A 15,565-nucleotide genomic window follows, 5' to 3' on the forward strand; every position below is an offset into this window, starting at 1 on the left:
GGAAGCTGCTCTAAGGTCTCCCCAGAGCCTTCTCTTCTGCAGGCTGAAGAACCCCAACTCTCTCAGCCTGTCTTCACAGGAGAGGTGCTCCAGCCCTCTGATTAGTGGCCAGTAAATTCCCAGTTTTCAATTACAGTAGGAAATACTGTACAGTAGGAGATACCTGGATCAGAGGTCTTTCCTGTACTGTACATCCAAAGCTGGATGCAGTACTCCAAGTGGGGTCTCACAAAAGCAGAGTAGAGGGGAAGAATCACCTCCCTCAACTTGCTGGTCCCACTCTTTTTGATGCAGTCCAGCATACAGCTGGCTTTCTGGGCTGCAAGTGCACATTGCCAGCTCATGTTGAGCTTCTCATCAGCAAAACAATTATATGTACTTGTCATCTCTTGAAGAATGCCCATTGAAATGAAATCTTTTTAATCATTAGCATTACTGCTTAATCTGTCTTAATAGTTCTTTTCATTTGACTGGCAATTAGCAAATTAATGGGAAATGACAATTAATGCCATATTCAGCTCCAGGAGTTAAAGCTCTTCCTAATTTAATTTTTTGTCTTGATGTCAGAAATATATGAAATACAGGGGAAAAGGTTGTAGGGGCTTGCACTCTTTGGGTATATTTATTGTTGTTTGTCTTGTTGAAAAAGATTTTGTCATTTGTGCTGGTTTTTCTACTTTAGATCTAGTATCACTTGGAAATGTAACACTGAAGGGAGTATTGTGGGTCGCAAGATCTTGTCCATAGCTGTTACAGGCAACCATGTCATATAATCCCATTCATAAACTGGTCATACCCCAACAGGACAGCAGCTAGTTTTCGTCCTCACCACTTTGTATGTGTTGCCCTGTAGCTGCAGGTTAAAACAGTGTTCTGATTTCCAGCCATAGTGTGCTCGTGACCATTTTATAGACATTTCTTTCAGCTGTCAGCAGTGAGCTGCACAGCAAGGCAGAATTTAAGAAAACACTGTCAGCTCCATCTCATTTTTCATCTAAGACAATTAAGCTTTTTTAAGACCCATTCTTCCCTGCAGCTTATCACTGAGTTCCTTGGCATGTTGTGTTCTGCACGTAATAGCTGGTATGCGGCTAGTCTCTCTGGACGTTAACAGTTTCAGTCCTGCCAAAGCTCCAAATGGCACAAGACTGTCTTCCTGAAACCGCTCAGCAGGCACTTTTGTTTTCTCCCCAGATAGGGCAAGGTCTCCTAACAATGTTTAAGTGGTTTGCATGTTCCTTCCTCCCAGCTGCTTGTGGGACAGAGCATACCAGGGCACACTGCACCATGTTGATCCTGCTTTGAGCACATATCTGCCGGGTTATCTATTTCCTCTCATATTTTTCCAAAACGGATAAAAACAAATGCGTCTTGGCGAGTTGCTATGTACGTATGCACAAACACATTAAAGGACTTCTTTGTGAGCAGCAAGTGACACACCGTTACTGCTGTCAATGAAGGTGACTGCACTGCTAACTCATTACTTTCTGACTAGAGGTCAAGAGCTTAAACTGTGTGTAACATAAATACACTTGTTCGCACTGTATATGATTTATGAATTGGAGAGATGTCAGGTTCTAACCAGAAACAATTTGTTCTAGCTGATCCCTAAACTGTAACTGATTGTTCTGATACAAAGAAAGCCTCAACTTTGAATGCATTAAGATTGACTGTTATGGTATTTAGCATGAATGTCCGGGTTTTTTTCTTACATTAGTTTTTATAGAGTATGCAGTCTTTGCTGAAAGTAATACATGTATTTAATTTGCAGGAAAGTTGGGGACGGTGACTTCTAGATACAAATTTCTGTTTGCAAAAATGATTTTCATCCACATGAGTTGAGTACAGCAGAAATCTTGGACCGTGTAATACTTTCAATAACAAATCTAAAATCTGTGGTCATAACTCAGTGATCTTATAACATTTAAGAGAAAACTTCGGCATTTCCATCAGATGTTAGTGTTAAACCAGGAATTCTTAAAAACGAAATCTGCATCTTTACTGAAATAGGAAGTTCAGCTGATTAAAGAAGAGGAGCTACACTACTGCACGCTTGCTAACACAGTAATTTTATTTTGATATATCAAAGGAAATTAAGCATGGCAAAATATCTTTTAAGTATTAATGTAGTAAGAAATAATACACTCGTAGTCTGTTTTTCAGTGGCTCCACTTTAGTTTCCTCAGCTAAGCGTCTCCTAAATAAATTGGTATTTGACTTACTAGTTGTTATCTGTAAGCTTGTAACTACTCAGTTTGTTATTTGCTATTTTATATTTATTATGTCTTGTATACAGGATGTGAATGAAGACCCTGGAGAAGATGTTGCACTTCTCTCTGTTAGTTTTGAGGATGCAGAAGCCACTCAGGTTTTTCCTAAGCTGTACCTCTCCCCGCGTATTGAACAGTGAGTGAGACTGTTTCTTCTCGAGGGTTTGTTCCACTTCATCTCTGAACTTATAATTTTTCCTGATATATATGATTAATGTCAGCTAGGTGATAACACACTGTTGCTTTAAATTGCTTAGAGTCATAGTGATGACCTCAAGTGTGTGTCTGGTGTAGAAATGACACATCTTTCAGCTAGTTCTGCATCTGTGGCTGGACCACATCTGAATGAGGAAAAGGCATCACTGGCTACATGTAATATCCTTGTAGCATCATGATCTATGAAAACTATGCTGTGTTGTAGCAGATATTTTGCGTGCCTGCTGGGGTACAGCACACTGATAGCCTCTTTTGTGGAGGAATCTTTTCTTTCTTTTGGAAAGATGTTATCTGTATGAATATAATACATTTGAATGAAGTATTGTGGAAGCTAAAGGGCTTTATTAACTGTGTTTTAGGATTTTGCAGCTTTAGTAAGTCATGTTTTTCAGGAGAATATCGGAATATTTCATTTAAAGATTGCTGAACATTACTGGTCTGTTTGCCAGTTGGCAAACAGATTTGTTGAGAAATGGATTTCTGCTCCTAAAATGGAAGAGCGAGGATTGGAAATCAGTCTGCTTTCATTGAATTTCTCTTCTTCCATTTCTGGAATTAAGAATATTTTAATACTTCTCCTTCCCCTCAGTATTTCAGTCTTGTAATGTCTGCTTCAAAAATGTCACTATGTTAGACTGTTCAGGTATACAACAGTCACACTAGCATTGTTTCAGTGATGCTTTGTTTTTATGGTTAAAACTGCAGTGACTTTCCTCTGAACCTGTGGTGACACTTCTGGGTAGAGAAGACAAGATGGGAAATACTGACTACCACAGTTCTATAATAACTCAGTGATAAAGCCTGTGTTGAGTGATGGAATGTGGTATCTTGTTATTTTGCTCAATGGGTCATTGGCCTTGATAACATGTTGGATGCGATTTAAAGAAAAACCAAAAGCCAGGATTTGATTTAGATAAAGATGTAAGATATTTAGATAAAGATTTTATTTAGATAAAGACTTCCCATGTATTTTATCTAAGAAAATGTAGGTTACACATCCGCATGCAATCACATGTATGATACATTTAGCAGCTGTTACCTCTTCATATTTTGTATCAATTCACTACTTTCTGTCAATATTAGTTGAGTGAATAACTGTAGTCAAACATGTAATTATCCTTCTGTGTTCCAAAGAATTCTGCTGGGCTGCAGTTAAGGAAATGGGCTGTCGCTAGTTTCCATTGTATTTTCAGATGTACTCAGGTATTGATTCTTAAGGTATTTCAGGCTACCTGGTTATGTCTCTCTAAATGACCCATTCGCTAATGAATACATTGCTTATTTTCCTGCTTTCAAAAGTATTTTAGAAAGGTGTTAACCTCTTGATACCAGGCAGAATAGCAATACACGAAGGAACATTTTGTCTTCCTCATTTTGTGTCGGTGCCCTGAAGAATATCTGATTTTAGAGGTGTGATGTAGAGCGATATAGCAGAAAGATATCTGGGTGGTGTTGGTACATATCTGACGTGTTTATGACTTTGTCATTTATAGCTTATGAGGAAGTTGGGGCTGTTCAGCCTGGAGAAGAGAAGGCTGCGTGGGGACCTAATACCAGCCTTCCAGTACCTGAAGGGGGCCTATAGGGATGCTGGGGAGGGACTCTTCATCAGGGACTGTAGTGACAGGACGAGGGGGAACGGGTTAAAACTGAAACAGGGGATGTTTAGACTGGATATAAGGAGGAAATTCTTTCCTGTTAGGGTGGTGAGGCACTGGAATGGGTTGCCCAGGGAGGTTGTGAGTGCTCCATCCCTGGCAGTGTTCAAGGCCAGGTTGGATGAAGCCTTGTGTGGGATGGTTTAGTGTGAGGTGTCCCTGCCCATGGCAGGGGGGTTGGAACTGGATGATCTTGAGGTCCTTTCCAGCCCTAACTATTCTATGATTCTATGATTCTGTGTTAGAATCATGCCAGTAAACCCTGGAGTTAGTTCCGTACCAGATCCTGTCCCATTATTAGTGTATCAGAGTTGAGATAATTCACTCGTCTAACTCAATTTGTCCTCATGTATTTGTAAGGTATTCACCACAGTATTCAGATACTGGTAACCTAAAATACCAGAGTTGCTTGCGAACTGTTGCACCTTCCTTTATTCTACTGGCTACTTCTTATGTGCCCTGAAAAAAATACATGGGTATGTTTCAGTGTTTGTTCAGTTGCACTTTACAACAAAGATGGAGCTGTCTCTTGTTCTTTTCCAAAACCAATCTCTGCTCTGTTTAGCAGGGGCTGACAGTTTAGATATTTGACTTTCCAATGTTTGGGAACTGAAGCAACAATGTGTACTACTTTATACTTTTTGCCAAAAGTACAAAAAGCCTCAAGGAGCCCTGAGGATTAGTTTAATGACTTGAGGCTGTGGCATGTTACATTTGAATTGTGTTCTGCTTATAAAAGGTCTTTCCTGCTGCTAACAGTAATTGCATCTACAAAAGCCGTGTAAGCAAATTACCAGTGTATTTTTTTGTGTAGCAGATTCTGAGGTGGAGTAAGTAGTAGTTGACAGTTCCCAACATAACATTCGCAAGTACTCAACAAAACAGGAAAAATACCAAATTCCCACAATTATTTTGCTAATACTAAACTCAGTTCACCTTAGGAAGAACAAGCAAACAGGAATAGCATTTTCCTGACGTATGAAAAAACATATTTGGATAGAAATGTTTCAGCTTTGTAGAGAAATAAGAGCAAAGGGCCCGTTTGTGTAACGTGAGTTATCTCCTGCTTTCCCAAGAGGTTTCGTTGCTTTTGTGTTTTACCATATAAACATGCATTCCCACATCGCTTTTTCTAAAAATGCAATACCCGCAGATCTTGTCAGCGAATTTGAGCCCTAGCAATATGAATACAGTGGGTTTGCTTCCAAGGGTTGTTGTAAAGCGTGTTTGCTCTATGGATGATAAGCATAATACTAGTAAGACTTTGACTGGTCTTTGACATAGATTCTGGAAGAAAGATCTGCAAAGTGAGGAAAATGTTCACTTTTTAATGGTTTGGGGCTAAGATGTTAGTACATCGGTTGGCTTGAAAAAGCTCACATATTAGAGCAGGAGGTAATAATGCAGTAGAGAAGTATTGTAGCTCATTCAAGGCAATATTGGTGTGGTGTCTAGCTGCAAGAGTGCTAAGTCCAGTTCTTATAGTCAAAAAACAACCCCATGCTTAGGGATGGGAAGCATTTGTGTTAGCTTATAAAAATCCCAGCAGTAATTATTCATAACTATACCTCATTTAATTCTTTAATTAAAATCTGCTAATTTAAAAATACTCCTTTAAATACTACTTGTTCAAAACACATTAACCACAATTTCTAGTTAATATTTCCTGAAGTTGAAATCAAACATTTAAAAAAGCTTTCATTTTATGATTTTAAGAATTCTTCTTTATTGCACTGCATCAATAAGCAGATAGATGCCAATAGCAGCCACTTCTAATGATTTCAGATGTTAGATTAAATTAAAATGAAATGTGGGGTATTTATGATGTGTTTTGTTTAAAAAGTACCATTATAACTGTAATGTCATAAAAACAAGTTCCTGCACACTTCTGGAGGAAGTGGCAAGATGGGAAAACCCCACAGACTGACCACCCAACTAGAGAAGACGGTGCTTGTCAGCATCCATAAGCATGTGTCCCCAGCTCGTCCTGCTCCTCCTCCGTCCTTGGGGCTGCAGGCTGTTCTTGACCCCAAGCTCATGGCTGCTGTGCTTTGGGGAGTGGGTCAGAGAGCTAAGCAGTGCCAGGACCTGCAGCCCCTCACTTGCTCATCCACCTGACCTCCTCCTGCTGCTGGGTAGGCATGGACATTCTGAGGCTGCTTCTGCATGACAGGGAGCTGCTGGGTTATTTACCCCTTATGTCTCTGTCGCATTTCTCTAAACCTGTCAGTAAAGAGCATCTTGATGACTCAAACTTTGTAGTGAAAGTATACTAGACATTCATATGGAAAGGAAATCTGTATTGAAAATATCCATCATATCTTTGGTTTCCATATGTTAAAAATCACTGGACTCCAAATCCAAGCAGTCAGGGCAAGATCGAACAGCTAATTTCTATATTAATGCTTAAAATGTGGGTCAGCATAGTACACAGCGATGTGGAGCAGAAGTTTTGTAGGTTGGGGGGTTTTAAGAAAAAATTCGCTGTATGCATTTTTCCCCTGTATGAGTTGTCCATGCTAAAGAAAATAAAAATGGGTTTGTCTTGCTTCCCATCTTACAAAAAGAAGATATCAGGGTAGGAACACTGTTAGTCAGTGAATGCTGTGTTCCTTGGATTCACAAAAATAATCTTGCAATAAACACTGTTGTCCTCGAGGGCTTTTTTCTGATAAATATGTGGACATGAATATGCTAAGAAAACCAGCTGTCAGTAGAACTTGTTTTGCTTAAATGGATCAGGCTCCATGCTTTGGGGACTGAAATGGTCGTATTTACTGGTCTGGGAGTTGTGCCAGAGGGTTCTTCGTGACTGAGGGTGGTATGCAGAGTTCGGTGACTGCGTTTAACCTTCTCTTGTGGGCAGGGGAGAATAACAAGAACCTGATCTGAACTCTTAGACTTTGAATGTTTCTGTATGTTTTTCACTGATGAAAGAAAAGTAGAACAGAAAATTAAACATGTATTTGCTTTAAGGTGTTTCTTATCTTTTACCTGTCCTTTCTGCTGGGAGCTGGGAGGAGGAAAACCACAGAATATTATCCATTTACTGCCAGGCACCACCTCTCACTATGTTTGAGGTATAGGGGTGCTGTGAAGGGCTTTGCCTTTAAAATTGGCATGCCATACTGCTGAGTGTACATCACTGGTTGAAGCCTGCTGTTTCAGAATGATTATGAATACACAGTCTTTAAATGAGTAGCCATGTTTAAACCTTTTTATATGTCTGTCTTTGTAGAAGGCAGAAGTAAGACGTTTTTCTGTTTGACATATTAAAATGTGCATATTCATCCGAGCTGATGATTTCAGTGGGATTGTTAGTAGGTAGCTAAGACAGCCCATGACTTCTTCAAATCCCAGGGCATCTTTGCCGACATGAGAAGCAGGAGTGATGGTTGCTTTTCAGGGCTTTCTCTTCCACTAAAAGCCTAGTTTGGTCATGGCTCTAAGCAATGCCTGGCCTGTGAGTCAGTGATAACTCCTGCCTGCTGTGTATGCCATGTCCGTGTCATCTAAGTCTTCTGAAGCTGTAGACAGTACAGGGCCAGTTTCTAGTCTAGCTCTGCTTTGCAGTTCTTCCTGTGTCCTAAAAATCATGTTTTGCTGTAGCCACCTTTTGATGGCTTGTTGACAGCTTCAGAAGAGATCAGGGTAGACTGGAATTGACAGTCAAAACAGATTGACATGCACTCCTGTCCTGAGTGTTCAGTGTACTGGCTGTTCCTTTCCTTTCTAAAACTGACAGAGAGCAATTACTGAAAATAGTTGTAGAAGAACTAAGATTATGTGTCCATCATCTAAATGGTGCTTTAATGCAAGATATGCTAATGCTGTCCTTAAACAGTTCAGTTAGTGAGATTTTTTTCGGATGGTTTCTTTCAGTTAAGAGACTAAGCAATTACACCTGATCACTTAGGTATGAAATACTTGAAGCAGTTTGGGACTGATGTTTGTTGCTAGGTAATGAGGTACCATTTCTCTGTATAGGAGAATAAGGGGCAGGTTTTGGTCTGACATACACTTTGTGGCAATCCGGAGCTCATCATTGCCTCGAGTCTCAGAGAAGAGTATTGAGTTGAATGTTGAGAAGGGTTTGTGCCTTGCTGGAGGGTTTGCCAGGTTTCCCTCAGAGAGTCAGCATGTATCTGTAAGGTTCTGTAACGTGATGGTAGAGGGTGTGTTTTCAGATGATATATCAAATACTTTAACCTTTAAAGGATTTTCTTGTATAGTAGAAAAATAGGTACAGAAAATTGAGTTAATAAGAAATTACAAAAGGAAATGGAAGCATGATTGGGAATAGCCCTTCCTCTACATGCTTCTAACTGGAGTGGAATGGTCTATAGAAATTTCAGTACTTTTAAGCAATTTGTTTCCTTAAGATAGAAATCTTTCCGTTACGGTGTTTTTTTTTTTTGCTTGTGTTCATATAGTTTATTTCAGGTTACCCTGATTAAACATACAAATCTGTTTCATGTTTTGTTGTCATATGCTGTGAGTATACCGTGTTTCATTGTGGTAACCCCTGTTTCAACACAGGCATTTTTAAGTACCACAGTAAAGCTGTGCTCTTCTAAAATATCCTCCTCAGCATTTTTACTGTGGCATTGCTGCATCTAGGTGTGTTTACCCTCCTACAAAGCATGATAATGAAGGAAAAAGGGAACAAAGTATTTCTTCTTTAGGATGTCAGACATTATTATAAGGGTATTCTCGATTCTTTACCGTTACCCATAAGTTTAGACATGTATCTTTGTACTGTGAGATTGTCTGAAACACTTCTCATTAGTCAAAACTAATTCTGGCAATGACTTCAAAACTTACTGTCATCACAGCTTCTAGCTAGGCCAGTGCATAGTACAGTTGAAATTAAATGTTCCCCTGCATTTGCAGTAGGGTTTTGGGGCTTTTTAGGTTGTTTTGGTTGTTCTGTGGGGTTTTTTTAAGTTATTTTCTTAATTGTGTTTACTTTGCTACTGAAATTCATTTCAGCTTTACAAAAACTCTTACTTTTCTTTTGATACATCTGTGGTTTTTGCTTTGCTGTTGACTGTGGTGTTCTTACAGTTGGCGGGGGGGGGGGGTTGGAAGGTATTTTTATTGCTATTCTGACATCCCTGGTGCAGTACTGAAATGCCTTTCTCAGATAGCTCCCCAAGACATTAGAGCACACACAGCATATTTCTTCTTCCTTTCCTGAAGTGTTTTTATAGAAGGAGGGAAGCCTGCTGAACAGAATCAATCCATGTTAGCACTGAACCGTGTCTGTTACAGGTGACAGGATTATTTTATTTTATACCTAAGAATTAATAGGAATAGTCTTGATTTCTTTTATGTATGACTTTTTGTTCTACAGAACTGTGCTGGCCAACTGTTGGGTGAGCTTGAATTTCTTGGAATGCTTCCCTTAAAATTAGTTAGGGAAATTTGACTAGAGAAATTTGAAACAAGTGTCATCTTGTTTTATTGCGTGGCTTGTGATATGGCAGTATTAGAGCAGGCAAGAGGGTCTGGTAACTGGAGATACGTGTAATCATAGACTTGTTTAGGTTGGAAAAGACCTTTACAATTGAGTCCCACTATTAACCCAGCACTGCGAAGTCCACCACTAAACTATGTCCTTATTGTGCTACATCTACATGTCTTTAAATAACTCCAGGCATGGTGACATAACAACTTTTCTGGGCAGCCTGTTCCAATGCTTGACCCTTCAGTGAAGAAATTTTTCCTTATATCCAGTCCACACCTCCCCTGGGGCAGCTTGGGGCCATTTCCTCTCTTCCTATCACTTGCTACTGGGAGAAGAGATCGACCCCCATCTCATTGCAACCTCCTTTCAAGCAGTTGTAGAGAATGGTAAGGTCCCCCCTGAGCCTTCTCTTCTCCAGACTAAACAACCCCAATTCTGTCAGCTGCTTCTCATAAGACTTGTTCTCCAGACCCTTTGCCAGCTTCATTGAACTTCCTTGGGCACACTCAAGCAGCTCAGTGGCTCTTCTACTCAGGGGCCGACACCTGAACACAGTATTTCAAGTGCTGAGTACAGGGGGATATCACTGCCTTAGCCCTGCTGGCCACACTACTATGATACAAGTCAGTTGGCCTTGCCTGCTGGGCACGAGCTGACTCATGCTCAGCATCCCTGAGTCTTTTTCCACCAAGCAGCTTTCCAGCCACTCTTCCCCAGGCCTGTAGCATTGCATAGGGTTGTTGCGGTCCAAATTCAGGACCTGGCACTCACCCTTTTTCAGCCTTATACAATTGGTCTTGCCATTGATCCAGCATGTCCACATCCTTCTGCAGAGCCTTCCTACCCTCAAACAGATCAACACTCCTGCCAAGCTTGGTGTTATCTGCAAACTTACCAAGAGTACACAGGATTCCCTCATCCAGATCATCAGTAAAGGTATCAAATAGAACTGGCCCCAACACTGAGCCATGGGAAACACCAGTTGTGACTGGCCACCAACTGGATTTAACTCTATTCACCACCACTCTTTGGGCTCAGCCACCCAGCTGGTTTTTTGCCTAGCAAACAGTACACCCATCTAAGCCATGAGCAGACAGTTTCTTCGGGTGAGTACTGTGGAAAGCAGTGCTAAAGGCTTTACTAAAGTCTAGGTAGATACATCCACAGCCTTTCCCTCATCCACTCAGCAGGTCACCTTGTCCTAGAAGGAGATCAGGTTAAAGGAGATCAGGTTAGCAGAGCAGGACCTGCCTTTCATAAAGCCATGCTGACTGTGCTTGATCACCTAGTTGTCCTTGTACATGCCACATGACTGCACTGAACGTGATCTGCTATATAACCTTTCCCAGTACCGAGGTCAGACTGACAGGCCTGTAGTTCCCTGTATCCTCCTTCCAGCCCTTGCTAGCTTCCAGTCAACAGAGACCTCCCCAGTTAGCCAGGACTGCTGATGATTGAAAATAGCAAGAGCAGGTAATGCAAAGTTTTCCTTTAAACTTCAAGCTGAGCTTTAGCTGTTCAACTGTATCCATTCTAGCTGGGTATTAATTACCAAAACTGACAAACAGTACTTAACAGTGAGTTAATTAGAATATGTCTTGGCAGCAAATACAGTGAGTATAGAAAGACACGTTTACCCAACAGTTATGAAAACTCAAATTTCCTAGAGTACACTTTGAACCTGCTTTTGTTGCTGCGTGGGTATTTTTCCCAGTTCTTGATGTAAATCCAAGCCCACCACTACAGAACATGGTATCTTTTAACACAGTACACTTTTCTCAAGCTGAGTTTTGCGTTTTTGGGATATGTGGCTTGCTTTCTGAATATGGTGACTAAGTCATTTGTTTTCAGAGAATTTCACTCTAATTGTGGTCTGCACATTATGGTGTTCTGTCTTCAGACTTTTACTATTTTATTATTTAAAACAGTTAACAAAAAGTCGGCTACTGTTCAATGCTTGCTCCCAGATGGTTACATTTAATTGGTACAAACCTCTGACCACTTGGAAGTGAAGAGTTAAGGATTTTCAGCTAAAATCTCTGAAAAATGTGGAATGTAGAATTCAAGTTGTGTGTGAAAGACCTTGGTTTTTATTGGCTCTGTTGTCTTCTTCTCCCCACTCAGGTTGGGGAGAGCTGGCAATACCCACTAGGTAGGGTATGTTCCAAGGAACTATGGGTACTAAGTACCCGTAGTATATACTAGGTACTATATATACTATACTATACACTAGGTACTACGTTCCTGTTGCTGGCGTTTCAGCAGGGAATGCAGTGGCACAAGGGATGTGCATTCAGGAGAATGGCAGAGGAACAGCTCTGCAGGGAATCTGATGGGCAGGAGGGAAACTGTAAGTGGAGGGGTCTTCTTGAGAGGAGCTTTAATACCTCCTTAATTATCTCTTGTAGGAAGATGCTATTTCCCCAAAATAAGTTGTGACTGATTTTTGCAACATGACTACTAGGTTTCTGGGGAATTCCTTTTCCCTAATTATTGTCAAGAATGTGATTCATTGAACTGCTGATTTCATTTAAGGCTTAAGAGGCAGGCACAGTCTGTCCTGCTACATCACTACACGACCTATTCAGCTCACGAGAATGCTAGTTGAATCCTCGTTTCCTTTCAGCACTTGCACATTGGACCTATCTGGAGAATATGTACAAAAGACACATTCTTAAATGTGATCATTCAACTTCTTGTTGCATGATCTGTTCCTAGATAATGAAGATTCCCTTCAGAAGTATTGAGAACTTATTTCCTAGAAGCTTTCCTTTAAAGAATCCCCTTAACAAATCACAAGGATTTGTTGAATTGCAAACCCAACACAGGCATCCTGTAACTATACTAAACTTCAGTTTTCTTTAAATGAAAGTACACATTGTGGGAAACTTAGAAAAGTCATTCTTTAATTGGAATGGTGTTGCTGTATTTTTTGGTTTGCTTATTGAAAAACATGTAAGCTGACTTTTGTGGAAAGATCAGAAACAGCCGAAAACATAATTGTGCAGAGCAGGGCTTCATGTCCCATATATTTTTCCATCTAACATTCCTTTAGGACCATAACTTCTTGAAGATTAGCAGGACCTGATTAATCTGCAACCTGGAAGAAGCACACAGAGGTAGTCTGAGTTGGCCTAAGAGCCACCTTGCATCCAAGGAACCGAATACTCCTTTTATGTTAAAAGAGCCTTGGGTTTTTTTTCTGTTTTGGGTTTTGTTTTTTTAATCAAGAAGAAACATTCTTGTACCTGAAATATTTTTTTGTGCTTCAACTGAATAGATCAGTGAATTATTCTGTTGTGTTATATCATAGAGTCACAGAAGGTTTGGGTTGGAAAGGGCTTCCTCCTCTGGACTTCTTACAGCAGTTCTATATCCTTCGTATGGTTAGGACACCAGAACTGCACTCGGTGCTGCAAGTGGGGTCTCACGAGAGCAGAGTAGAGGGGCAGGATCACCTCCTTCCACCTGCTGGTCACACTCCTTTTGATGCAGCCCAGGATACGGTTGGCTTTCTGGGCTGCGAGCGCACACTGAAGCAGCTCATCTTGGTTGATGAGAAACTCAACACCCTCAAGCCCTTTTCCGCAGGGCTGCTTCAAATCTCTTCTCTGCCCAGTCTGTAGCTGTGCCTGGGATTGCTCCGACCCAGGTGTAGGACCTTGCACTTGGCATGGTTGAATTTCATGAGGCTGGCTTTGGCCCACCCGTCAAGCGTGTCAAGGTCCCTCTGGATGGCATCCCTTCCCTCCAGCGTATCAACTGGACCACACAGCTTGGTGTCATCAGCAGACTTGCTGAGGGCGCACTCAATCCCACTGTCCGTGTCACTGACAGCCACCTTGTTGTTTTTCCATGTGCCATAACATGGTTTCCAGGAGAATCTGCTCCAAGATTTTGCCAGGCACAGAGGTGAGGCTGACTGGTCTGTAATTCCCCGGGTCTTCCATTTTCCCCTTCTTGAAAATGACTTTTTCCAGTCGTCGGGAACTTCACCTGACTGCCATGATTTGAGTTGTTACAGGCTACAGCTGAACTATGGGGCTGACCTCTGAGGTTTGCACTCTGGTCAAATTCATAACTGGTGTCAGGAGAAGACCTGAATGTTTAGCATCCTACTTCCCACCCTGATTTACTTTGGAAGAAACCCTGAGCACTTGGTTATGGAGGAGCTCGTGTGCTCCAACAGGCACACGATCTGGATGATTGAGAGCCAGAACTCTGGTGTACCTTGTGAGGCACGCCTGCTGTACTTCGTTTTCTGGGTTTGTGGGGTTTTGTTTGTATTTTTTGTGCAGTTACTGATATATCTAGCCAAGAAAATTCAGAAATGCTTATTTCAGACATACATTGAACATAAGTTGGGGTAGCAGTGTTTTGAAGTCCTTTCATTGCAGGGGCTTTATAAACCATTGCTGTCTTCCATGTTTTCTACATGTCTGTGTGTTGATAAAGAATATGATAGAATTTAAATCGCTGATCTCATGTGTGATATTTAGTATGCGCATGCCGTCTGTGTCAAACATCCCGTGGTTGAAGACAAGTTAAATTCGGCAAGAACTGAAACCCTAGAATACAAAAATATAGATTCTTTTTCATTGGATTTTAAAACTAAATTTCTTTGAGCTGGTTTCTGGCCAGAGGCCACTGAAAATACAGGAGGAGGAAACCAGCTATTTAACAACTTCAGTGGACAAAACTCTGTTAGTACCAAAGTTGCAGACACCACAGTGCAGTGGAAAAACCTGTACAAATAGAGCGAAACAATTCAGCTTGCAGATATTTGCTGTTGAAGCCAATAAAGGGGCTGTGCTCTTCTGTGTGGTTTAGTGATGTCAAGCACTACTTGCTGGAGGCAGCTGTGCTACTGCAATGCTTTCTTGACCTTAAATAGCCTATATGCTGGGTAATGCAAGCATTCAAATATAAATACAGGGCACATAAGGACAGAAGGAGGCCAGAAAAGCCATCTAGGCCCCTTCCCTCTCTTGAATTACTCAGTGTCTTCCTCAGTGTTCTTCTAGTCTGGTATTTGTCCAAGATACTTACAAAACCGTTCAGACTAATTGTTCCCTTGTGTTGCCTCAGTGCTGTTTATTCCATATGTTAAGTACTGCATGCAAAGCAATCCTCTTTAGCATGGCTGCTGCTTGCTTTCCTTTCCTTTTCCTTTCTTCGTGGTCGTCTTTGGTAGTAACCCAAACAGCTGTGCAACCTCTGTCCTGAGAGGTTGTGTGTACCTCAGCAGCAGCAGCCCACTGCTCTTCCCTAGCCCCCCTCTCTAGGGCAAGTAGGACTTTCTGGCACATTTTGTAGAGGTAATTCCTTCAGGTCAGGTTTTTGATTGATTTCCCAGATATTTTGGGGGGATTGTTTTTTTTTCCCTGTTCTACGCTATAATGGTAAGATGGTATGTAATGGTAGATGGCGTGTTTGTGTAATTGCATAGTGATCCTCTTAATTTGTTCCGTTGCTCAAAGATTTTCTGTGTTTCTTTTTTAGCTGTAATGAGGACTGTGTAACTCACTTCCTACCACCTCAAATCCTGTTGTTTTCAGTTGGTACTCATGTCTTTGTTCACTTACCTACCACTTAAGTTTCTCTTACTGCTTTTTTCTTTCTTTCTTTTTTCTCTCCTTCGCCCTTTAAGTTCCATCTCTCTTTGCTGGTTTTTGTGTTGTTTTCAGCTCTGCACACATCTCTGATAATGTGCTCCGTTTTCAAGAAACGAGCCTCTTTTTTTGCACGTCAGGTGTTTTTCCTGCAGTTGACATAGAAACTGCGAGGAGCTTTGAATGATGAGTGTAGATCATGACAAAGGAGGCCTTGCTGAAAGTTCATGCACAGTTTGATCAATGGAAATCTATACAGCTTTTTAATTGCCTGATGCACAGAATCAGTGCACATCCAGAACAGCCATTAGCATTGTCTAAGATTTCAGTGCCTTTGTT

General features: G+C 41.1%; 1 protein-coding gene across 3 annotated transcripts in view; it reads left to right on the top strand.

Annotated features, from left to right (window-relative positions):
• BABAM2 (BRISC and BRCA1 A complex member 2) overlaps positions 1 to 15,565 on the top strand; it is a 166,772-nt gene that overhangs the window by 81,549 nt on the left and 69,658 nt on the right. For all 3 annotated transcript variants that reach the window (XM_065679442.1, XM_065679440.1, XM_065679443.1), the window contains exon 7: positions 2,297 to 2,406. In XM_065679442.1, coding sequence (XP_065535514.1) covers positions 2,297 to 2,406 — 110 coding nt within the window. The remainder of the gene's footprint in view (positions 1 to 2,296; positions 2,407 to 15,565) is intronic.

The sequence above is a fragment of the Lathamus discolor genome, chromosome 5 (assembly GCF_037157495.1).
Source record: "Lathamus discolor isolate bLatDis1 chromosome 5, bLatDis1.hap1, whole genome shotgun sequence".
NCBI lineage: Eukaryota > Metazoa > Chordata > Aves > Psittaciformes > Psittacidae > Lathamus > Lathamus discolor.